Raw genomic sequence first — 25,219 nt, forward strand, 5'->3', positions numbered from 1 at the left:
TGAGGCATCTGACACAGGAAGAAGCCAAGTAATTTGCTCAAAGTACACACCTGAAGGGCATGTGAGCTGAGAGCTTAATACTAAACAATTGCCTCAAATATTATAAGAATAAAATGATAAAAGGAATGGAAATTGCTGAAATTCTACACAGCTCATGTAAACTGCTCAAGAATCTAATGTTGCTTTCATTTTTTAAAAAATATTGTTTTCATGCTTTATTTTCCACAAGGATGTTAGTCTGTTCCAGATGCTCTGTGGCAGCTTCCTCATGAGTCTGTTTGGAACATCTCTAGTCCTCTGTTAGGAGTTAATTCCAAGTATTTTTTTTTAAACAAGCTAATTAACATTTTCTAAACGTGGGTTCCAGGGAAATAATTTATCCCCCAATGTCTCTGATGAATAACTGAAATAAAATGTACCTCACTGAATGTGGCAATAAAATTGCAATAAAGCTCATGAGCAAACTTCAGACAGTACTGTGAAAATGGGACTTTCATAAGTATGAGTAGAGTAAAGGGAAAAAAAATTGAGACTTAGGGGCTGGGGATTTAGCTCAATGGTTCCGCCGCCTGCCTCTCAAGCGCAAGGTCCAGAGTTTGATCCCTGGTACCAAAAAAAAGAAAAAAAGAAACTTAGAGAATGCATTCAGAGGAGCTAAGGCACCATTGCATTGTCCTGAGAAGAGGGTCCCAGAAGCCAGAACTCCTAGGTGGGAATTTAAAAATAGATTTTCAGAATACCCAAAAAGTTAAAATGGGAAGGGGAACCAGACAGAGGGTTGGAGGGAAATAAGGAAAGGAAAAGAAAAAAGAGAAAAGAAAGAACAAATGGAAACAAAGCTTTTGTAAATAAGGAGGGGAACAGGGGATTGAAGGAAGAGGAGGGAAATGAGAAAAAATGAAGAATCAAGATATATCATGTGCATTCTGTGTGATAAATATGATCATTATCTATATCTAAAAGTTACCACTAAAATCAATTAAAACAAAAAGAACTGACTTTCTATTTGGGTCATATTGAATGAATCTCCCATGAGCAAATTTCAAGAGAAATCTAAAACGTCTGCTCAATATTCCCTAGCTCCATTTCCCTTCTCATCACTCATTTCTCTCTTTCTCAGCTTCACAGAGCAACAGTTAGCAATGAAAAACTGAATTTTGACAGAGTTCATTCTGCTGGGACTCACAGATATCCCAGAGCTTCAAACTGTTATTTTCATTTTTCTCTTCCTTGCATACATGTTCAGCATTTTAGGTAATCTAACAATCATCATGCTCACACTACTGGAGTCCTGTCTCCACACTCCGATGTATTACTGCCTCTGAAATTTCTCTTTCTTAGAAATTTCCTTTACATCCACTTTTACTCCTAGGCTGCTATGCAGCATTTTAACTGGGAATAGGACTATCAGCTTTGCTGGATGCTTCACTCAGTATTATTTTGTCATCTTCTTTGGAGCCACAGAGTTTTACCTTCTGACTGCCATGCCCTATGACAGCTACGTGGCCATCTGCAAACCCCTGCATTATACATCCATCATGAACAACAAAGTTTGCATCCAGCTGGTTCTCTGCTCTTGGCTATGTGGATTCCTGATTATCTCATCCTCAATCATATTGACCAGTCAGCTGGATTTCTGTGTGCTGAATCGTTATTGTTGTGACTATGGGCCCTTCTTAGAAATATCTTGCTTAGACACAAGTATAATGGAATTGGTTGACTTTAATCTTAGAAATTGTGACTTTGGTGGTAAAACTGGTGTTGGTGATTGTTTCCTACACAAACATCAGGACCATTCTGAATATCATTTCTCAACAATGGAAAAAGGCCATTTCTACATGTTCTTCCCACATGATTGTCATCTCCATCTCTTTTGGAAGCTACATCTTCATGTACATAAAAACTTCACCAAAAGAAGGAGTTGCTTACAATAAGGGAGTAGCTGTGCTCAATACTTCAGTTGCCCCTTTACTGAACTCATTTATTTACACTCTAAGGAATGAATAAGTAAAACAAGCCATGAAGGACATGGCTAGAAAAATACAGCATCTTTATACATTTTAGTAGCCTCAAAATAAAGAATTTTGAAATGTTTGTATCATTTTGTTAAGCTCATTTCTCAGATAAATTGAATATGAGCACATTAAAATTTTTTTTTTCAAATTTGTTGACAAAGGCCTGCTGGTAAAGACTAGGCTCAGAAGATGTCTGCTGGGAAGAAATACATTGGCTGTGGAACTACAGACAATGTTTTATTCCTTAGCAGAAAGTTTGTCTGCATTTTGCTTGTGTTCAAAGACTTTGTCTAAGACAATTAAGAGTGGTGGACTAATTAATGTTCTAGAAGAAATTTCAAGACAGTCTAAAGTTAGGTGGTGGCATGACTAATGTTGGGGGCTTTTAGCCAGATTTATGTTGAGAATCAAGAGCAAAGAGCCCAGAAGAATGATTTAAAATGTTGTGAGTTTGGCCAGAAATGAAGCTCCAGTAAAGTTGCAGCCAGCAAAGACAGAGCAGAGGAGATATTGGTTGCTGAAAAGACTACCAAGAAAAAGCCAAGTGTTTCAGAAGAAAACAACACAAAAGATGGCCTAAGGACATCAAAAGAACTAGCAGGACTCCAGATTTTGCAACCTCAGAATTGTAAAGGTGAAAGACTTTGCATTGAGAAGAGAGCCCCAAAGCACCATGTTCAAGAATGGGAGTGTCTTGGAGAATTTGTTCCTAGGGTTTGGGTGCAGGGTGATCCAGGCACTTGACATCCACAGCCAGTAGAGAGAAGGAAGCCTGGCTACTGCTCCAACTGGTGGCAGACTCTGACATCATTCACGTGGTACTGGTTTTCGGTAGATGCAGAATGCAAGAGTTATGGAGTCAAGAAGGCTTTCATCTAGATTTCAGAAGAAGATCTAGGAGGCCGGGAAGTGTGTTCCTGAGAGGCCAGTCTGTGAAGCTGTGAGTGTGAAGCCAAAGATGCAGTAAAAAACCCAAAATTCTAAAGAACCAGGAATATGGATCATCCGAGGAAAACTGCAAGGAGGGAGCAGACCCAACCCAAGAGAGAAGCCATAGGAGCCACAACTACCAGAAGTGTCATATGGGTGGAACCACTCAAGCCCTTTGGAGTTCACAGCTTGCCACAGATTGCCAGAAATGCTGGAAGTGGAACTGTGGGATTTAATGTTTGACCTGCTGGATTTTGGACTTGCTTTGGAACCATTCCTTTGCATCCCCATATTTGCAACTTTTGGAATGGAAGTGTCTATCTTGTGCCACTGAATGTTGGAAGTGTTTAACTTTTTTTTTGCATTTGTATAGGGACTTATAGCTTAGTTTTGCCTTACATTTCTGAGGAGACTTTGGACTTGGACTTTTTGCCAATACTGAAACTGTATACTGAAATATCAAGAAAAGTAACTAAAACTGTGAGCTACATCTCTGAAGAAATTATACATGTCCTACAAAAAAGTCTATTCCAGATTACCTTCTTTGGGTTTTTAAAGAATTTGATTTCTAATGCATCCTCTAATGAGAACTCTTATGACTCTCTCTTTCAGGCATCTCCTGCAGACATGATTTTCTATTGTACAGTTTTAGTGTCATGAGTTCCCACAATAACATTTCTGACTGTACTTCAAAAGCTGAAATCAGAATGAAAACTCTTATAACTTAATCATCTGGATTCTATTTAAAGAAAGACTCAGGGAAGGAGAAAATCTTGGGCAATTTTGGCAATGATGAAAATCTGTCCAGAACTACTTTGTGGCAAGGATGTGTTTGACTTTTGATGATGCATTTAAAATGATTTGGAGATGCTAGGGTGAATGTTAAGGATACTATTTCCATGGTGTATCAACTCTTTTCCACAATCAAGGTCTCTTGGATGCTCCTCTGAACTTGTCCATCACTTCATTAATTGTAACCGCCTACCTTTTATTCTTAAATGGAGCCGCCCAGCATCTAATACTTCAGGTCCCATTATCCCTATGAATATTAATAATTCCAGCTCCATGAGGGTGTCTTCTGCCATCATTCTTGGTAAATGAGAGCCATCACTGAATTTTACGATAATGATGTCCTCAGAAACAGTTCTCATGCCCTTGGTAACTATATGCTATAGGTACTGCTATGGAACAAGTCCTTTAGTGGGGCTTATTTTCTTATAGTATATATACATCCCTTCATGCTCACTTTCCTTAGCCTCTTTACTCATTCCTTCATCATCTTCTTGAAATACAGGTGTTTCCATACCACATGTGCAACATCATATTTTTTCCAGGTTCTAAGAGAGAAAACTGAGGTCCTTGCTAAGAGGCTAAATCCCTTATCTTGTGAAAGTGTTCTCAAGCTAATAAATTTCAGCTCATTTAGTCTTACATGCTTGACCTCTGATCAAAGCCTAATCCCAGGAGCACACCTCTGACTCTGGCTACTAGAAATTAGCTAGTAATTACAATTCTTTCAGTGTATTAGTTCTTTCCTCCCTTATTGAGCCATCCCTTACAAAGCTCCAGGCGGATTATATAGAATTTAATCATAAAGTGCCATACTAGCATCAAGGAGTTGGGAACAGCTCCTGACAGAAACACCTTGTGTCTTGTGGAGGAGAGACCCCTGAAACTTTTTAGCTAATGCTTACTATAGACAGTGATCATATCTGCTAAACCAAAGTGTTCATAGAGAGTGGCAAAGTCACAATACTTGGAGATATCCATCCTGACGTCCCTTTTCTAGATTTCCAGTTCTAGGTTTCCCACATCAGGTTCCTAAGTATTATAAGGGACCTCCTGTCCTAATGATTCAAATGTCTCTGGAGCTTTATGACTTTAACAAATAGATCAACATACTGCTCAGCTATACCTGTCCTTCCAGGAGCAGAAATACATCTCTCTTTGCAAGCTGCCACAAAAACCCTCTGGCTTTCACAAGTAAGTATTCACTGGTTGTTAATAGTCTAGATACTTGTTATCCTCCTTTAGGGCATCAATGCTATGTGGCAATAACTAGTCAACCCTATTATTTTGCAGACATTTATTCTGTAGGCCAGTATCATTATATCAGCCACTACATTACTTTGTACTGAAATTTACAGTGATTGAGCCACCACACTACACACAAGGTATTACCCACTCACTGGTGAGGGATTTTGAACATTCTGGTGCACTGGAATTATTGATAGAAATATTCAAACCTAAATTAAGCTCAGCTTCTTACTAGGTGGATTTAATCCACCAAATATAAGGCTTTCAGAGTAAAATAGATGCTTATTTCTGGGCATATGTTTTTGGATTCCCAAATACCATCCCCACCTGAGTGCCCATCAGTCACCCTATGACACAAAACTCTTTAACACACCCACATTACAACTTAGATCTGGATCTCCACCAGATCCAACAAAGTTTTCAGAATGCAATCCGCTTAGATAGGAGGGATAGGTTTTGGTGTTCTGTTGTGCAATAGGGTGACTGTAGTCAACAATAATGTATCTTTCAAAATAGCTAGAAAAGAGAATTATTCTTACTACAAATAAATGGTAAAAGTTTAAGATAATGGATATGTTAATTATCCTGATTTGACCATTACACAGTGCATGAAAATGTCATATTGTACCCCATAAATATGTACAGGTATCATGTGTCAATCTAAAAGAAAATTAAACAGAAAAAGGCTAGACTTTTATTTTTAAAATTGCCTCCTTAATGAATATGAGAAAAAGCAGGAGGAAATTTATGAGAAAGGTTTACATGAATGAGAGTTAGTTGGTATTGTGACTTCACAACTATGTATATATTATTTTTAGTTTTATTTTTTGAAATAGTTGTTCTGGAACAAATTTGAATTCACAGATGCCTGAGGAGGGTGATAGCAACAGGCAAGGCATAATAACCACATGTCCATACATCTAGTGGTACTGTAGCCTAGGTTGCACTTTGACCCATGTGGATAACTTAGAGCTACTGGGAATGTAGTTCCCTTACTTAATGGCAGGGGCAGGTCTATAATATTTTTTGTGTCAAATCTGGTGACAGCTGCCTGGGAGCAGGGCAGAGGAGAAGCATATCTAAGCCTGCTGTGACTTCCTATCTTGTGGATGACAATCATAGTTAGGACGGAAAAACCAGTCCATGAGACAAGGAGTGTGATCAAAATAGCTAATAAGTGGAAATGAAGATCATAGAAATTGGGGTCAAACATTCATATGTAGTTCATAATGACAGAAAAAATTTCCATGAAAACATCTCAGAACAGAATAACTGAAATCTGGTGCTGACTAATTGCCAGTGATGTCCATGGATTCCACCAATAATTTTAGGAAAACATAAAATACTGTGTTTTCCCTCAACTCACTATTATGTCACTAAAATTAGTATTCTCTTCACTTTATTATTCATTAGCTATATCTATCATCCTCATTATTTTTTCTGATAATCTTTGGAATTAATATTAATGGAACATATAAGGCAGGGCCTGTTGAACAATAGCTTTTCCTTTTATAGCCGAAAATGCAAATAATATATTAGTAAAGCATGTGGCTGTGTATGATGGGAAGCTGGTGACTCTTATGAAATAAGAATGGAGTAATTTTAGGTAAAGTTGTTTTCTGTGTTTTTTAGCCCCATATCTACAGGTCGATGGAAGCTGAGTAGGAGACACTTGTCACACGCTACCAGTACAAGCATACTGACATGGCCTTAGACAATAGATGGATTGTCCTCTTGACTTTTACATTGCTTACTCTTCTTCCCAGAAGATCAGGCAAGCACTATTACACTGAGATACACCCCCAGCCCAGCTCCCTAATAGACTTCTACATTGCCAAGTGATGTTCATTTAATTATTATAAAATTATTGCAATGCATAGTTATTGGCAATTAGATTTAGATTTGAAAAGTTACATATAATTTTGATATTCATTTTAATATTTTCAAACAAATTGTGTGAAAGTGCCTATTTCACTCTGTTAGCTTACTTGTTAGTATCAAACAAAATAAAAAGTTTTTGCAAATGTATTCATGAAATATCATGGGTTTAATTTATTAATCTATTGCTATATTGAAATTATGCATCACATTGCATCACTACTTAAAGGTAGTCTCATTGAATTTAATATGCTGGCTTTTGGCATTTATAATAAGTGGTTTTATAGAATCTATATAGCTTTCTTTAATGTTAAATTTACCCCAGAGTTATAATTTTACTTATTATCACTTTAGTGTTTTTCTTTTAAGTTTTTTCATTTACCATAGATATTTGAAATTTTGTTAAACCAGTCATTCTTTTTAATATCAGGAGAAATCCATGTCTTACTTACAAGTGACTTCTCATAGAAGCTAGAAATAATAACTTAGGTATACTTTACTTCTTCAAGAGAAATGCAATTTTTTGAGTAAATCATCAGAATTTCTGTTGTTTACCTCGTGTATTCAACATAGGTGATACGGAGAAATAAGCAGTGTCACACCTTTATTATCTTCTTTTGCAGATGGTTTGATGTAGATGAAGATGAAGCTGCCATAAATGATGGAAAGCACAATCATGTGTGAAGAACACATAGAAAAGGCTTTTTTCCTTTGTTAAACAGAAGGGAGTTTCAGAATTGTCCTTATGACATATATGTGGGAAAGGACTACACATATAAGAGTTAAGATAAAGGTCAATACAGCACAAGCTATGACCATCTGCTCAATTAACCATGTACCTGAGCATAATATTTTCAGAATAGGATTTGCATTGCAGCCAGAATGATCAATGACATTAGAGTCACAGAATTCCAGATGAAATCATAAGCTAAGTGGTGAGAGTATAATCATACCTGCTGTCATCCAACAAAAGATAATCAGTGCTTTGCAAACTTTGCCATCTATGATCGTTATAGAGTGCAAAGGTTTGCAGATAGCCACATAATGACCTGATCATATGACATGGCAGCCAAAAGAAAAAAATTAGTTACCCCAAAGAAATCTGTGAAAAATAATTGGGTAGCACATGCATCATAGGAAATCGTTCTGTCTCCAGTTGAAGTACTGTATAGGAATCTTGGAAAAAGGAAGTTGTAAATGAGATTTCTAAGAAAGAGAAATTTTGGAAGAAGAAATGCATGGGAGTTTTAAGATGAGAATCCACAACAGTGAGGGTAATGATGGTCAGATTACCAGTTACACTCAACATGTAGGTGATAAACAGAAAAATAAAAAGCAAGACCTGCCACTGAGGATCTTCTGGAGATGAACATTGTAACTGCTGTATGGTTTCTCATTATTCAGTCTTTGGATTTTTCCAGACCTTAATGTAAATCTCAGAGAGACTTGTGCTATAGAGTTCAATGACAAAATCTGCTAACAATAAATTCATTTTATCATTCATATTTCATAAATATTCAATTCATCCAATGTCCATGAGTATTCCTTCATAATCTGAAGAATGTTATATTGAAAATGTATACACACACCCATATATGTGTGGATTCAAAGTTTAAGTAAAAGTATTTCATATTGGAACACATTTATACACCATATCATGGAGAAATAAAAAAAAAAGTTGCTGAATCCACTTACTGGTAAGTTATATTTACTGTCATTTCCTTCAGATTCATGATCTCTGCTTCTATTTAAAATCTATGTTCATCCACTTAGCTATAAATATCTCTAATTTCTCATTTTTTATGACTGAGTAGTACTCCATTTTATTAAAAAAACCCACATTTTGTTTATCCAGTCTCCAGTTGATGGGCATTTGGGCTGTTTCCAAGTTTTAGCTATCACAAACTGTGCTGCTATGAACATGGTTGCACATATATCACTGTGGTATGATTCTTTTAATTCTTTGGGAAAGACCCCCAGCAGTGGAATAGCGGGGTCAAATGGAACCTCCAGTCCTAGTTCTTTGAGGTATCTCCATACTGATTTCCACAGTGGTTGCACCAGTCTACACTCCCACCAGCAGTGGAGCAGGGTCTTAAGTGAAATAAATAGGACACACATGTATAAATACCGAATCGTTTCTCTGGTGTGAGAAACTGAAAGTGTAAATAAGGACTAAAGTGTATAATAAGTAATGTGAAATAGAAAGAAAGGGGGCAAAGGGGAAGGAAATGGGAGGGCTAGGGGAAAGGATAGAAGGGAATAAGATTAATATGAGAAAATGGAAAAATAGGAACAAAATCTTTGTAAATAGGGAGGAATGGAGGGGTTGAAGGGAGGGCTGGGCAAGGGTGAAAAATTAGAACCAAGAGAGACTATGTAAAGGTGCAAATTTCCAATGATGAATGTCATTATATTGTATACCTAAAATGTACCAATGATTAGAATGAATAATAAATAATGCAAAATAGGAAGAAAAGGTCCAAAGGGGTAGGGGTAGTGGGAGGGGCAGGGGAAAGGAAAGAAGGGAAAGGAAAAATAATGAGAAATGGAAAAAATGGAAATAAAGTCTTTGTAAATAGGGAAGGGTGGAGGGGGTGAAGGGCGGGCTAGGAATGGAGAAAAAATAAGAACCAAGATGCATTATATAAAGGTACAATTCCCAATGAGAAATGTAATTGTGTTGTATACCTACAATGTACCAATAAAAGAATTAACAAGAAAAATAAAAAATAAAAAAATAAAATCTATGTTATGCATTCTGTCCTCAATCTGTTACTGCTTAACTTCTAAACTCACCAGCTTTTTAAAAAGTGCTTCATCAGCCGGGGATTTAGCTCAGTGGTTTCGCCACCTGCTGCGCAAGCGCAAGGACCCGAATTCGATCACGGGTACCAAAACAAAACAAAAAGTGCTTCATCAATTGCCGTCTTATGACTAAACTCAGTATAAGCAAGATAATATCAAGCACAAATTTCTTTTTTTTTTTTTTAATACCGGGGATCGAACTTGAATCCTTGCGCTTGTGCAGCAGGCAGCGAAAACACTGAGCTAAATCCCCAACCCCAACACAAATTTCTTGCTATGCTCCAGGCACCATTCTAAGTGCATCACATATATAATTAATATAGGACAATTAATTAGGGCAATCCCTGAAGTAAGGAGGTCTATGAGCTCTACTTTTAAAATGAAAAACCTAAGCTGGGTGTGGTGGCATGAATCTGTCATCTTAGCATTAGGAAGACTGAGGCAAGAGAATCACAAGTTTGGGGTCAGCCAGGGCTACATAGTGACAGAGAGGGAGAGATAGGAGCAGAAACAAAGACAGAGAGGAGGGAAACAGAGAAAGGAGGAGAGACTCTATATGCAATCAATTTCTCAGTTTATGTATATTATGAGGGATGATAGAGATTAAAAATCACCAAAGTGGCACTGGGTCTATAGCTCACATTCTGAAATCTTCTGTCTAATCTCAACCCACTGCCCAGTTCCCTTGGTACTGGACTCATTTTTGCTTATGCCTTGAAACAACTTTCTCCTACAATCATCAGTATCTTGATTTTCCTGAATCCAGGCTTTCATAAATTTTAAACATTTAACAATCCCAGATATTCATATTGACTGAATTATTTTAAGTACTTAATTTCTAGAAAGTATCTTAATTTTGAAAAAGATCAGATATGAAAAATAAAATCTCATTGAGTATGTCAATGTACTGTTATTGTGGATACTTTTAAATTTTGATTTATTTTTTGTATTATGTTAGTTTAATTTTATTTTTGAATCTTTCCCAACTAAACTGGTTATGATTTCTAGGGTCATCATTCTAAAAAAATCATAATGAAATGTTAACATCACCATCCAATTTATAGATTAAGTCTTTCCATAAAGACAGCTGTATATTGCTACATTTCCCACTCACCTGTCTTGCAAAAATATGTTCAAAGGGCCAGGGATTTAGCTCAGTGGTTCTGGTGCCTGCCAAGCAAGCACACAGCCCTGAGTTCAATCCCTAGTACAAAAAAAAAAGTGCATGTATAAATACAGCAAAAAATACTGGAATAACAAACAGGTTCATATGCACCTTTTAAGGAGTAAGCTATTCCATGGTATCTCCTGACAGTTTATTTGTAGATGCTCAAAATGAGACACAGATTGAACAATGATTTCAGTGGAGATTTGTGGGTGCAGTTCTCTTGGAAACATATTCAACCAGAAAAAGTCCTGAATACTAAAAGATCTGCACAGAATTGTTTGCAAGAGAGAGCTTCTGTCATTTTAAATCAAGAAGATACATTCTTGTTCTCTTGCTAGATAAAAAACAAAAACCAACAAAACCCCCAGAATTACCTAGTGTAAATTGCTGAAGCTACCATGGTCTATTGGGTGATTAAGGATAGATGACCTTCCGAATATATTTGTTTCTAAATATTATGACTAGCTAATTTATATATTCCAACAATAACAGAAGAATAATAGAGTTAAAACCAAACAAAATATACCTTGGAGCCCCAGGCTTCAAAGTCACCAAGGAATGGATATAATCAGTTCTGGCAATCAATCTCTCATGGACAGCAATAGGAACAAATCCTCTAGCTATAAAAAAATACAATAGCATTAGATATAATGGTGCTAGATAGCATATGTCAAATGGTAAGATGTTTGGTATTTTCCTGTATTGTGTAAGGCAATGAAACTATGACAAGGACATTTTCTCTATTGCAAAAAAGTAACTACTTGTATATTATGAAAAATATGAAGAAAAGGAAAAAACAAAAACACAGTGATAATCATTTAAACATAAGCACATAAAGAAATCTGAAAATAATTTTTTAATCCAAGCTATTAAATCTGTCATTTATTATCATTTTAATGAATGTAAATATATTTTAGTGACACTTTTATTGTAAGTACCACCAGTTGAAACCCACTTTAGTTGTTTATATTTCTTCATGGCAAAAAAAATGAATTCCCTACAAATATATATATAGTTATATACCAGGCCATTCTCATAGGAGAAATTTTTAGTTGTAAGTAGAAAGATTTTATATTTGTATGGCTTTTGACATGTTTCCCACCTAATATAGTGAAGAACAAATGTAGCCTCAATATTGATAAAAGAAACCATTAAAATGGATATAAGTGGGGGCCAGGGATTTAGCTCAGTGTTTTCACCGCCTGCTGCATAAGCTCAAGGACCCAAGTTTGATCCCTGGTACAAAAAAAAAAAAAATCGATATAACTGGGTGAATAATCTTAATAGTTCACCTTGAGAAAGGACTTAGGATCCTTTCTACAATGAGACACAGAGAATAGTAATTAACGTAGAATACATAACTTTATTTTTCTTAATCTAACATAACATCTCTAGAAAGCCTTGGGAAAACCATCTCCAATAACAAATAGAATTTTCAGAGAATAATGAATGAACTATTTGCCTCTACAGCAATAACCACCATTATTGACAGAGTGAGGTGAATCTGAGAAACAAGATAAGGATTTGGAGCACTTACATATTTACATACAATTCCAAATAAATATATCTACATTTCACTCTGACGAATGAGGTCTTCTTTCTTTTGGACACTTCAGTTATTATCAGTTTTTTCTCATTTTCTAAAATACAAGCATTCAGTCCAATATTCACTCCAATATTTACAGAGAACCTATTATGTACTCTGAGTATTGTTTAAGTAATATTACAGCACTGAACAAAATAAACGGAATCACTGCTGAACTTTATAATTTTAGGAAGACAGAAAATGAGATGAAATTAGTGAAGCAGGTAATATCTTAGATTAAAGTATCATTAAAAAACACCATAGTAGGAGAACGAAGGATAGCAATGTGAGGACATTTTACATTAGGGCACATCAGGCAAGCGCTCATTGAGGAGGAGAGTGCAAATATAAACTATCTTTGAAACAGACAACATTCCTAAGATTTGCCTCAGGTGAGAGACTGAAGAATATTGGGAATACAGTGTTATCAAATACTTAATAAAATTAAAAATAAACTTATAAAAAAGATATTTCATTAAATACTAAAGATTAACACAAACTACTTTTAAAAATCATAATTCCTAATGTTTTTTCTCAAAGTGAGTAAAATGAAAATCTCATTGTTTAAGGACTAATAATTTTATAACACTGGATAAAAAATGAAAACTATTAAGAATATTAACATAGACATCATTTCACTCAAATTTCTTCTTGACATTATGTTTCTATAAAATGAAATAAATTTAAATTTGTGGACAGTTTCTTTATGCTTATAAATTGTAACACGCATCATTTCTAAATATCTATTAGGTGATTTTTCTTTTTTTTTTTCTGTGCTTTGGCTGTCTGCTTATTTCAAACCTAGAAATAATTATTAAATGTATGATGTTGTGAATTTAATTTATTGGGTAGTAGATATTTTTGTACTGTTGCAAATATTCTTGAGGTTTTCTAATAGTACGTATTTGCAGCACATAATGTTTACATTCCTTGTGTGGAGTTCGTACATGTACATAAGACATCTTACTCCCTTTCCTTCCCCTTACTACATTTCTTGATCCTTTTTCCATTTGAGAGAGATCTATCTCCATACTTCCTATTATTTATAGACTATTTTACTCTTTATTTTTAATTTGGGTTTCTCATGTTACCCAGCTATTCCCCTTCTAGGTAACTTATAGAAAAAGTTAAAGATATCATATTCTTGAGATTTTCTTTTTTGATTGGCTTAAATCAAATGGAAACATTTGAATACTTTTGAGAATTACTTTTCAGTCTTTGTAGGTGAGACCACATCAGATTTTATTATAGGGTTAATCTTTGGTTTGCTGTTGATGCAATACTTATCTTATTGTTCTCCCACAAAGACTATGAGATTTTCTGTTCTGTCTTTTTAAAGGAATGAGCATTAAAAAGAGAATAAAAAAGTAATGTGAGAACAGATTCTCTCTCTCTCTCTCTCTCTTTCTCTCTCTCTCATCCACACACACATATACACACAATTTCTAAGCTGTCAAAGCCATATATTATTTTCCTGGGGACAGACGGAAGGTTTCTGACTGCACAATCAATCAGTGTTTAAATGACTTAGGTAGACTTTCTTGAGCTTCTTGAAATTGTATGCTTATTTACTTCCTCAAATTTGAGACATTTTTATCAATTATTTCTTCAAGTAGGCTCCCTGCCTGATTCTTCTTCCCTTCTCTTTATTGGACACCTCATAGACATATATTGACCCATGTCATGGGATCTCATCATCAGTCTTTTGTTTTTCCTTTACTTTATTCTTTTTGGTCCTTGACTCAATTCAAAATGATCTGTTTGTAAGCTTACTGATTCTTTCTTTTGCTTGATCATCTGCTCTTGAACTTCTTCAAATAATTTTTCAAATCAATTACAGTATTTTTCAGATCCATAATTTCTGTTTGGTTCATTTTTTATTCTCTTTTTAAAGTAGTTCTATTTCATTTCATTTGTGATCCTTTTCCTAATTTTCTTTGTTTGGGTTCTTTTTCAGCTCAGTATCTTTAAGATGGCTTTTCAGAATTCTTTTCCAGGTAATTCATATATTTTCATTTTTAAAGCACGCCTTTATAAAAATTTTCCTTCTAAACTTTGTTCTGTTTCTTGTTTTCTTTTTGTTCCTTCCGATATTTTATTGAGACTTAGGCATCTGAAGAAAAAAAGCCACCTACCTTTTCCAGTTTCTCTGGGTTGGTTTTATACAGAGGAAGACCTTCACTAACCAGTCTGAATCTTCTGGGGAATTTCAAACCTTTTCAGGAAATGTCTTCTCTGGTCTTATGGATGTAATTTCCTGGGAAAAGAGGTTTGCCTGTGTTTTTTCACAGGAACCTATGATATCTTGCTCTTCATTTGACCATAAGTGGTACTACAATCCCTCTGCTGCTATCCCTGTGCCTATCTTTCCTCTCAGAAGCCCCAAAGCTAGCACCCAAAGCCTAGAACAGTACTTATCACATTCTGAGTCAGATAATACAGATTAAAGTCGCAAGCCATCCCTCAGAAGCCAAAGACATTGGACACACTTTTCAGTACTCTCTTTACCCCAAATAGACAATGTGAAAGATGGGCTTTTTCCCATGCTGTGCTGGGGTTCAATCCAATAGTGCAATAATTAATTAATCCTGACTTTTTTTGGTTTTCATTAAGTTTATTGGTACATTTTAGGTATACAATACAGTTACATTCATCATTGGGATCTTGTACCTTTACATGATGTATCCTGGTTATTTTTTCCCCATTTCCCTTCCCTCCCTTCACACCTCCCACCCTTCCATATTTACAAATGCTTGTTCTAGCTTCTCTGTGATTTTTTGTCTTTAGTATGCCTGCTGTTTTTCTCTTACCCAGAACATGATGTTCTGGGTAAAGTAACTGTTGTACGTTGGCCTTTAGCAAAGGAATGTTAAGGGATTGGGGGAGAAGCATCCTTGAGTCCTGTGATTAGGTGATAGTTTCAGTAAGACCATGTTTCTGCATTGACCTTCTCCAGTGTCTCTCCATCTCCCTCTCCATAGGTTGGATAGACTGGCTAAAGTAGCTAGTTTTTAACCTTCAGTCTTACCCACACTAAGTCTCCAGAGATTTACTAATTACACTTCAGGGTTTCCTTGTGAAGGTGTCTGCTAGTGAGTTACCTTTTGGTGTGTTGTGATTTTCTTTATTGTCCTGTGTGTCTCTCCAATTTCAGGGCACTATTTTGACCTGTAACTTTACTTTTCTTACACATCTAAGAACAGTTGTTGCACTTTCAGTTAGTTCATCTTTTTACTTTGTAGGATGTGATGGTGACTTTCAATCACCTTACATGTAATTCCATACATGTAAAACCACAAATTAGATCTAGAGTGATCTATCTAATTTTATTTCTAACATTTTCACACTAACACACATTAATTTTCACATAATTATTTTCATTTATTTGAAGAGAAGACCATCCTCTGGATCATGCTCTTGAAGGCTTGCTTCACTTGCTGGTTCCTTAGTGTGTATATGAAGGGGTTCAAGAGAGGTGCCACCGAGGTGTTGAGCACAGCTACTCCCTTGCTTAAAGTCACCCTCTCCCTAGCAGAAGGCTTAATGTACATAAAGATGCAGCTACCATAAGAGAGGGAGACAACTATCATATGGGAAGAACAAGTGGAAAAGGCTTTTTTCCTTTGATTTGTAGAAGGAATTTTCAGAATTGTCCAGATGATATTTGTGTAGGAGAGAGTAACTAAAGTCAAGGTGACCATGAGTGTTACCACAGCTAAAAAAAATGCCATGAGTTCTAGAAAGTGAGTGTTTGTGCAAGAAAGCTGCAAAATTGGGGAAGAGTCACAGATAAAATGATCAATTATATTGGAGGCACAGAAATTCAACTGCAGCAGAAGAATGATTGGTGGAAAGATAATCAGGAATCCTGCAAGCCATGAGCTAAAGACAAGAAGGATACAGACTCTGCTGCTCATGATGGTTGTATAATGAAGAGGTTTGCAGATGGCCACATAGCGATCATAGGACATGGCAGCCAGAAGGTAAAATTCTGTCACTCCCAAAAAGATGAAAAAAAATAGCTGAGCCACACAACCATTATAGGAAATGATTTTGTCTTCTGTCACTATAGTGACAAGGAATCTGGGGATGCAGACAGATGTGAATGATATTTCTAGGAATGAGAAGTTCCGAAGGAAGAAATACATGGGAGTCTGCAGATTGTGATCTGCAAAGGTGAGGATGATAATGATCAGATTCCCAGTCACACTTAGCATGTAGGTAACAAGGAGGAATATGAAAAGTACAACCTGCCACTGTGGGTCATTTGTCAGTCCAAGAAGAATAAATTCTGTTACTGCTGTGATATTTTTCATACTCTTTTATCCTCATAAGGATATGCTCTATTTTAGCTGTAAGTAAAGAAACAAGAAATCCATTAAGCTAATAAAGAACTGGAATTAAAAATTTTTCTATATCTTGCTTATTGCATTTAGAATAATGTCACTTAGGTTCAGTCATCACATCACAAACAGCAGTATGGCAGTATATCTTTGTTTTGTAAAGCTGGAAATTTTTCTATTGTGTGCATATATAAACATATTACTCATATATTACATTATATTTATGTTATATACATATCCCAATATTTTTAATTGCAATTAGGATAAATAAGTCTAGAGATCTAATGTGTACCATGAGCCTTACAGTTAATGATATTAGTATATTGCATTTGAAAATTTATTTTGAGAGTAGATTTTTACATGTTCTTGACACAAAAGAAATAAAAAGCTAACTAGGTGCTTGGTGAGATAATTTGGTTGACTGTCATAATCTTTACACAATACACACATGTATCAAAACATAATTGTACACCTTAGATATATACAATGAAAAAAACAGGAAAAAGGGACACTTCAAAAATCATTGTTACTTTTTCTTTTCACAGAAAAATGATATTTTGGTACATCAAAATAAAATACTTTTAAAAACCTCTTATTTTGTACATAATACATTAATTACATACTCATTTTGCTTCATTGTATTTTTAAGTATAAAAATCTGTATTTGAAATATTTCAACGCATTCTCTGAAAATAAGAAAAAAGATTCAAACTTCTGCCAATAAAACACTTGAGAATTCATTCCCAGTATATTATTCCCAGCACATTATTCTATGAAGATTTTTGGATGCTGTTTACTTCTTTATTTCAAAACTTTTTTTTACTTTAAAATATTTCTTTCTCTTCATTCAAACTTTTACAATCTGTGAAAGAATACAGTGGTCAACAGAAATGTTATAGAGTTCTTTTGTAAAATTATAAACATGCTTTTAAAATCTGTTTTTATTTATTGCTTAGGTATCATTGCAGTACTTACATTTTATTTATAAAGTAGTGCTTACATTAATAAATGTTACTTTTATTTTTGTAAACTGCGAGTGCTTCTACTTGTATAACATGTTTTCAAAATGATAAAGCACTTATTCACAAAATTGTTTATTCTCTTTTTGTGAATGATGAAGGGAAATAGTTCAAAATTCAAGGTTAGATTTTTAAAGCTATCTCTCAGATATTTTTTAAAACTTCTTAAGTATCCTGTCTACTCACCTGAGTTGACAATGTCTCATTTTTTGTATTTTTCATAGGTGTCAGCGCTATTGGACAGAATAATATTTCCATAGTATTAGGCAACTCGTTTAGTATATGAATAAATAAATCCCAACATTTTAACTATAAAATATCAAGGCCATATATAACCTCACCTTCTATTATCTGCTCTCTTTGTCCTTAGATGGTATGCAGCTTTCTGACTTTTGCTTTTACATGGAGGATGATAATCTTTCCTATGAATAACATTCTCATTGCACAAAACTAAATCATAATGCTTATCCACTTAGAGTATATACAAATTATTTTGAATCTTGTACAAATTTGATTCCATGGCTTCTTGTTATTGACTATAGTACAAATGATTGAAACACTATCTAGACAGAAACAAAAAGTTATGTCTTCCTCCACTGATAAAATATTTATACTATATGGACAAAAGTTTTGCATAAAAATACTGAGATATAATGTTTAAAATATTTTTCTTTTGCTTATGTAATTCATAGAAATATGTCTTAATTTTTATGCATATTGTATATAACTGAAATTACTTGTGTAAAACATATATATCATATATATCTCAAATATATCTCATATATATCTTATCAAAATATATGAAAGTAAGTATACTTACTTTCATGGTAAATAGGACTGATCAAGTCCACTTCATTTTTAATGACTAGTTAACTTGTTTAAATATAAGCGCCTGGAGATTTTTCAAGAGTATTCCAATCAGTTTCTCCTTTATCATCTTATACATGTAACCAAATATACAACATACATAATAAAAGACATTTCCAAGAGTCCTTCTACAGTATTTACAAGAAGTGTATATATGAACCTATGTGAAAACATCAACCCAAATATATAGAAGGATCTAAAGTTGCAGGTTGTCCTACCTATTCTTCTAAAAGAAAGATTATCTTAATACTTAAATGAAATAAACTAGAGTTGAAACAAAGCCTAATGTAGTGTCTTCTCAAGGTTAATGTTCAATAAAAAATAATATTTTGTGCAGAAGTGAAGTTATTAAGGTAGCCCTAATTTTATCTGCTCCATTTACAATAGACTCAGGGGGTTTAGTTGAATAAATAAACAAAAGGTTCCATAGCGATTAGTGCTCTCAAGACACTAAGTTCTATACTACAGTACAAGTTAGTATGTAATTTTGAATGAAATATTTAGAATGTCACTGGATTTTAAGTGACAGTGACTTGAAATCAAGCAGAAGATATAGTTACATTTTCATAATAATTTATAACTTTACAAGAAAAGAAACTAAAGAACAGAGTAAAAGAGATTAGCAATCTCTAAATAGGAAAACCCTAAGAAATCAATGAGGTGAGTTTTTCATTTTCAGAGAAAAAATTAAAAATTCATTGTAGTTTTTTTTCAGTGGGGATGAATTCTTCGTTATTTCATGTCATAAAAGATATCAGAATTATGTTTAAGGTTTTGAACTGATAACATACAAATCTCAGCATGATTATAATCACTACCATTTTCTCATTTAATACTATTTTCGATACATATTATGTGTTTCACTCAGGTTCTAAGCGATAGATATTTGTATGCAGTTTATTCATATGAGAAGACTAAAAAATTTACATTATTTTGAGATTTCCGAGTCCCTTCGTAAATTACAATATAGTGGATATTCCCTTAGATTTATCATTTTATTACTACTGATTTTCATCTCTAAAGACATATGTAACAGCCCTATAATATTATTATTTAGAGCCTTTGTTAAATTGATATTTAATCTAAGGCATCCATAATCCATATAAATATCTAAAACTAAATGGAAATTGGAATTATTTAATAATTCAAAAATATTTGACTGTTTCTCATGAACGGGTCACTTAACATAGTTCTTCAAGTGACAGTTTCCTGTTCTTTCCTTTCCCGAATCTTCAGGCTAATTTGTATGAATAGGGATTAAGAAGTACAGAATATTAGAGAAGATCCTTATATTCAGCTCTTGTACGTATGTAATAAGGAAATGCCAGTTCTTCATTATCAACACATTTTAAAATTGTCTTAGTCCAAGTGATAGAAGTACCCCTAATAGCATTATGTAGAAACAAATTATTATTCATTATACTGTGTTGTAAATCTATTTACTACACCCTATTTCTATCTTGCTCCCTGGAGGATATAAGCAGAAAATAATGTATTGCTTTAGAACATATTACTTTGTTCTCTCCCTTAACAATTCATTTTGTTCATATCTCTGTTTTTAAAACGGTTGAATCCCAGCCCAAATATGTAATGTGTACTATAGCAGCTCAGATCCAAGGAGATATTTTCTAGAATCAATTTTCTTTAAAGTACTTTCTACTTCCGTTTCTGGATCTGGTATCCTAAAAAGTAAAAAAACAGTTACTATTAGTGATAAATCATCTGCTCATTATCAATGTGAGGTTTAACAAATAAGCAATACATGCTGCATTTATTCAAGTGTTTATTGCTTAATTGTTAATTGTGAGCAGATTATTGAATGCCTCCTCCATATTTCTGTAGTTTCCTATACAATAACTCTTTGAGTAAGCTGAAATTTAATTGTGCAGCACATTTTTAGTAGAGTACAAATAAAGTGTTTTTCTCTATAGTCTTTTTTTGACCCGGAAACAAAGGGTGATGTTAACTAGTACACTTTATTTTTGTACTAGCTATGTTTCTATAAGATATGATGCCCTGTGTATCCCAGAGAGACCAGAAAACTTTGTTCTTTGCTCCTATTTGTGGGTGTATTTTTGTGGGGGATTTTGGAGAATACACATGCAATAAAATATCTCTTGCTTGTTAAAAAAATAATAATAATTCAAAAATATTAGACACTGACAAAAATTTCAAGATTATTTTTACTGATTCTTTGGAAGACAAAATTATTCAGAGTATAAGATTATTACAGTAAAAAAGTTAAGAAATACTGACTGCACAGTGAATAAATTACTATCAAGTGTGTTATGTTAAACTCAATGTACATCTTATTAATAATCAAAGTCGAGAACTTCAGTAATATGACAAACCCAGAGAGTACCCAAAACAAATACATCTAATAACAATTTAAAATAATAACATATTTCTGATAATTACATCAATTTATATGCTTTCCCAAATTTTAGCAGAATCTTCTTTTTTAGCAAAATTTTAAAGAATATATTGTCTGAGCATGCATAAACATTGACAGAGTATACTAATTCAATTGACAGTGTTACCTTGGTTCATAAGCTTAATTATTTTCCTTGATTCCACCACAGTGGAAAAAATTCTGCAACAAGAATCAGGGAAAGAATTAAGTTTGTGAACCAAGGTATCATTATATTAAATTGACATGAAACAAATAATGGAAAAATTAATACTTTAATATAACTTTTAAAAAATAGTCTCATCAAAGATTGGAGAGCCTTAAACCTATTATATAATATTTCATTGATGCTAAAATCCTTACCTTGGGATTATATTTTTTTCTCAAGTGACTAAAGTGGAACTATTTATCAGTTGCCGATACACACAGTAAAAGGCATAAAATGCATGAATATTTAGAATTTGTCTTTGTTTTATGAAATTGAGTTTAAAACTAAATAAGTATACATAAAACCATATATAAGGAACAAAAGAAAAATGGAAAATATTATGGATACAATTTACCTAAAGCATTTTGATTTTGCACTTTTCAGAACCAATTTCTTGAACTTTTTACAAGAAACAAACAATGCTCTTTAGCACAGGCTTTTTCACTATGCAGATGTCTCATAAAATATTTTCCCTTAGAATAGTTATATTTCTCAGATACTTTGCTTTGAAGGATGCAAATAAAGTAAGCTAATTATCTGGGTGGAAGTAGAAAATTTTCAAGAAATGTAGCAGGAAAATTTTATCTGCAGGTATTGATGATGAATGTCTTAATTACTTTTCTTGTTGCTGAAACCTAATACTGGACACCCAAAGTTAAAGGAGGAAAGGTTTGTTTGGCTTCCCGTTTGTAGAGTTTTCAGTCTATAGTTGACTGGCTGCAAGGCAGGGTGGCACATGCAGAGGGGCACTGCAGAGGAGAAACAGTTCACTACAGGCAGAAGACAGCCAAAAGCAAGCATGGGATCTTAGCAGCTTTTTTCTATCCTTTCTATATTCTATCTAGGCTTCTGAAACTAGGGTGGTGCCAAACCAATCAGTGGACTGATTTAGTAATCAACCACCCTTAACCCTAGCACCATTAATCCTAGCATTGCACCATGAATTACTCACACACCTCTAGATTCAGCCATATCTGAAAAAGCACCCCTCCATGACCACATGAGGCTTTGGGGGAACATCCAAACACAAGTCACAACAGTGAGATATAACTGATTTAAAAATCCACGGAGTCCTAAAGAGAAACATACTCAAAATGTACAGAAAAAAATTTCTTATTCAATAAATATTTTCAAGAAAACCATGATTCTAGAAAAGTAGAAAAGGTAAAGAATTACAATGTATATTTACAGATTTCTTCTATAATCTGTCTTCATAAAAAGTAATTATAATCAGAAAGGCAGAATAGTGTATTGTATAAGAAATGTGGTTTGAAATCTCCACGCACTTTCACTTGTAAAATTGATTCTGCAAGATGCACTTATGATGTAATCTTACTTTTGGCTGTACAATGAAAGTATTTCTCAGAATCCCACTTGATAAAATCTTTCGTGATTTTTTTAATAGAGGACTATTAAATGATGCAAAGCTGTGTTAGGGCCTATGAGCTGATCAGAAATCAAGAAAGTACGAAGTCTATATAAAGGTGAATCATTTCTTATAAGTAAGGAGTGAACAGACACATCTTTGAACAAGAGGAAAATTATACAGCCACAGAGTATGCTATTTTATAAAAACATTTATGGCTACTAGGATAGTTTCTTACCTTTATAAGACATGATCAGGAATCAAGGTTTTAAAACATTTTTATTTTGCAATAATTTCAAGGATAGACAAGAGTTACAAAAATAGTATACAGAATTTCTATATATCTTTCAGTCAACTTCCATAAATGCAAAATCTTATAAAATTGTACTATAATTATGAACAGAATAAACTAACTTTGATATAATAATACTATTTAAAATATAGACTTCATTGAGATTACACGAACTGCTTAAAATTACTGTCCTCAATCTGTTTGAGAACCAAATCCAAACTTAAAATTATGTCTAGAGGGTATATTCTCTAGTTATAATTTGTAGGATTTTCTTAAGCTTTTGCAAGAGATACTTTTCTAGTACTCAAATATGTATTTTCTTTCACTTACCCGTGAATTTGCTGGGCCCAGATGACTTGTACTCTATGTAACTAATGAAAAGACATAAAATGTTTGTAAGCCCACCCTCTTCCAAGAGTATATCTTGCCCTGCCCTACCTCAAGGGGGGATGGGTTCAGTCTCTTGTTGTGTGAACCCAGGCTGAGAGACCTGTGCTAAGAATAAAGCTTGTTCTGCACTTTGCCTCCGAAACTCCTGGTGCGCTTTCCATTCTCCCGGAAGAACTGCAGAGTGTAACAAAGCTTTCTGCTTCACTGACAACTAACTTATGGTTTTCTACCTCTATTGTTTTTCTCTTTACAGAATGTCCCATGAATGAAATAATAAAATAGAGTCCTTACGTCTGTGTTCATTCACGTAGTAAAATTAAATTATGCTTCACTCATTGGTTGGTACAGAGGAAGATGAATCTTTCTTTTGAGAAGGGAGACTAGTGTTCTTTCAAATTCAAGCATACAAAGTTGCTAGAATCCACAGAGATATCTTTAGTTTAATCCTCAGTCTACACTCTTTCTTATTCGGCACTCCAACACTTACATAATATAAGTAGAGGTGGTGTGAATTAAATCAACTTAATATTTTTGAAACCTGTAGGATCAGGTGTTTCCTTAAGTTGAAATGTTTTCAAATAAATGATAATGAAATTTTATAGTGATACTCAGTGCTATGATTAGCTTAGGAAATCTCTGCCTCACTCATATATCTTCAAGTCTGAGTAGCAGTTTATGTACTACTTCAATTACTCTGCAGTTGAGAAGAATTAAAATAATAATATTACACTTTCTTTTTTGAGCTCTGTATGTATTTATAAGCAATCAATGCAATGAATAAGCTTTGTATTCAATATCAAGTTTATTCAACCTTGCATTCCATGGGCATTTAAATCTCGATACACTCTGTCCCATGGGAGTTTAATTCTGATAATATTCTGTTTGATGTTAATGTAAAACACCAATATTTACCTGCCTAATGGGATCATTGCCAAATGAGATTAACTAAATTAATTACTTCTTTGTAGATTTTGTTTCCTGGATATACTTTTTATATCTAGTGACATTGCAGAGAATAAAATTCACTTTATGTAGTTAAATATAAAGTTATTTAATGTAGAATAATTAAGGGCTTGAAGAATCATCAAAAAGTTAATGACAGATTTTAGCATGATCTTTCTTAAGTGATCTCAGATCCACTTTATAAAATTGAGTCTTCATGAAAGGTGCTCCTCAGCAATCCAGTGCTCTTGCTGCAAGCTTTAGGATTCACTTTCACCTACAAACAACAGATGCCTCATAGTAACTGAGTTTAAATTTACATCTTCAAGTCATAATTTTTAATTAAGTGTTTATATTCTTTGCATTTAGGTAGGCATATTTGAAGGATTTTGGAAGATGAAAAATGAAGAAATTATAAAATGCTCTAAATTTTATTTCTGAAAAGAGAAATGTAATTCACATTAATTAAGTATAATTTATTATAATCCCTGTTTAGAAATTTAAAAACTAGGATGCTTCAGTTGTGATTAAGGGTGTATGGTATAAGGCACTATACAAAGACAATTGTCTTATTAGCACTTTTGGGCTGCATACAGCTGGATTGTTTTTAAGCAAATTTTACATGAATAGTTATATGTCATTAAATTAAAACTGGCACTGTCTAAAATAATAATTATGCTTTACTAAGCATTTGAGGGGTAGTATAATATTTATAAGCAATTTCCTAGCTTTACCCTAAAAAATACAATTAACCTCTGACAAAATTACTCTTTCTAAATTTCATGTGAGGAAAGTGACTCACTGAGATTTTAGCAATGTTGCCCAAGATCATATAAACAGACTGTACTTCCTAATTATACAGAGTAATTGAAGGAGTACATAAACTTCTACTCAGACTTGAAGATATATGAGTGAGGCAGAGATTTCCTAAGCTAATCATAGCACTGAGTATCACTATAAA

The 25,219-nt window shown here is 33.9% G+C and overlaps 1 protein-coding gene and 2 pseudogenes across 1 annotated transcript; 1 reads left to right on the forward strand and 2 right to left on the reverse strand.

Annotated features, from left to right (window-relative positions):
• The first annotated feature begins 1,142 nt into the window (after positions 1-1,142).
• Positions 1,143-2,064, forward strand: LOC101700853 (olfactory receptor 2AP1-like; annotated as a pseudogene).
• A 5,331-nt stretch (positions 2,065-7,395) lies between these two features.
• LOC101700494 (olfactory receptor 6C68-like) lies at positions 7,396-8,257 on the reverse strand (annotated as a pseudogene).
• A 7,541-nt stretch (positions 8,258-15,798) lies between these two features.
• Positions 15,799-24,145, reverse strand: LOC101705980 (olfactory receptor 6C75). Its single transcript, XM_004861389.2, has 2 exons — positions 24,128-24,145; positions 15,799-16,740 (listed from the first exon to the last, which is right to left on the reverse strand). Exons 1-2 carry the CDS (start codon positions 24,143-24,145, stop codon positions 15,799-15,801), a joined length of 960 nt encoding a protein of 319 aa, XP_004861446.2.
• Between the last annotated feature and the right edge of the window lie 1,074 nt (positions 24,146-25,219).

The sequence above is a fragment of the Heterocephalus glaber genome, unplaced genomic scaffold, assembly GCF_053883595.1.
Source record: "Heterocephalus glaber isolate CG9 unplaced genomic scaffold, H.glaber_assembly_v1.0 deba00001569, whole genome shotgun sequence".
Classification (NCBI taxonomy): Eukaryota; Metazoa; Chordata; class Mammalia; order Rodentia; family Bathyergidae; genus Heterocephalus; species Heterocephalus glaber.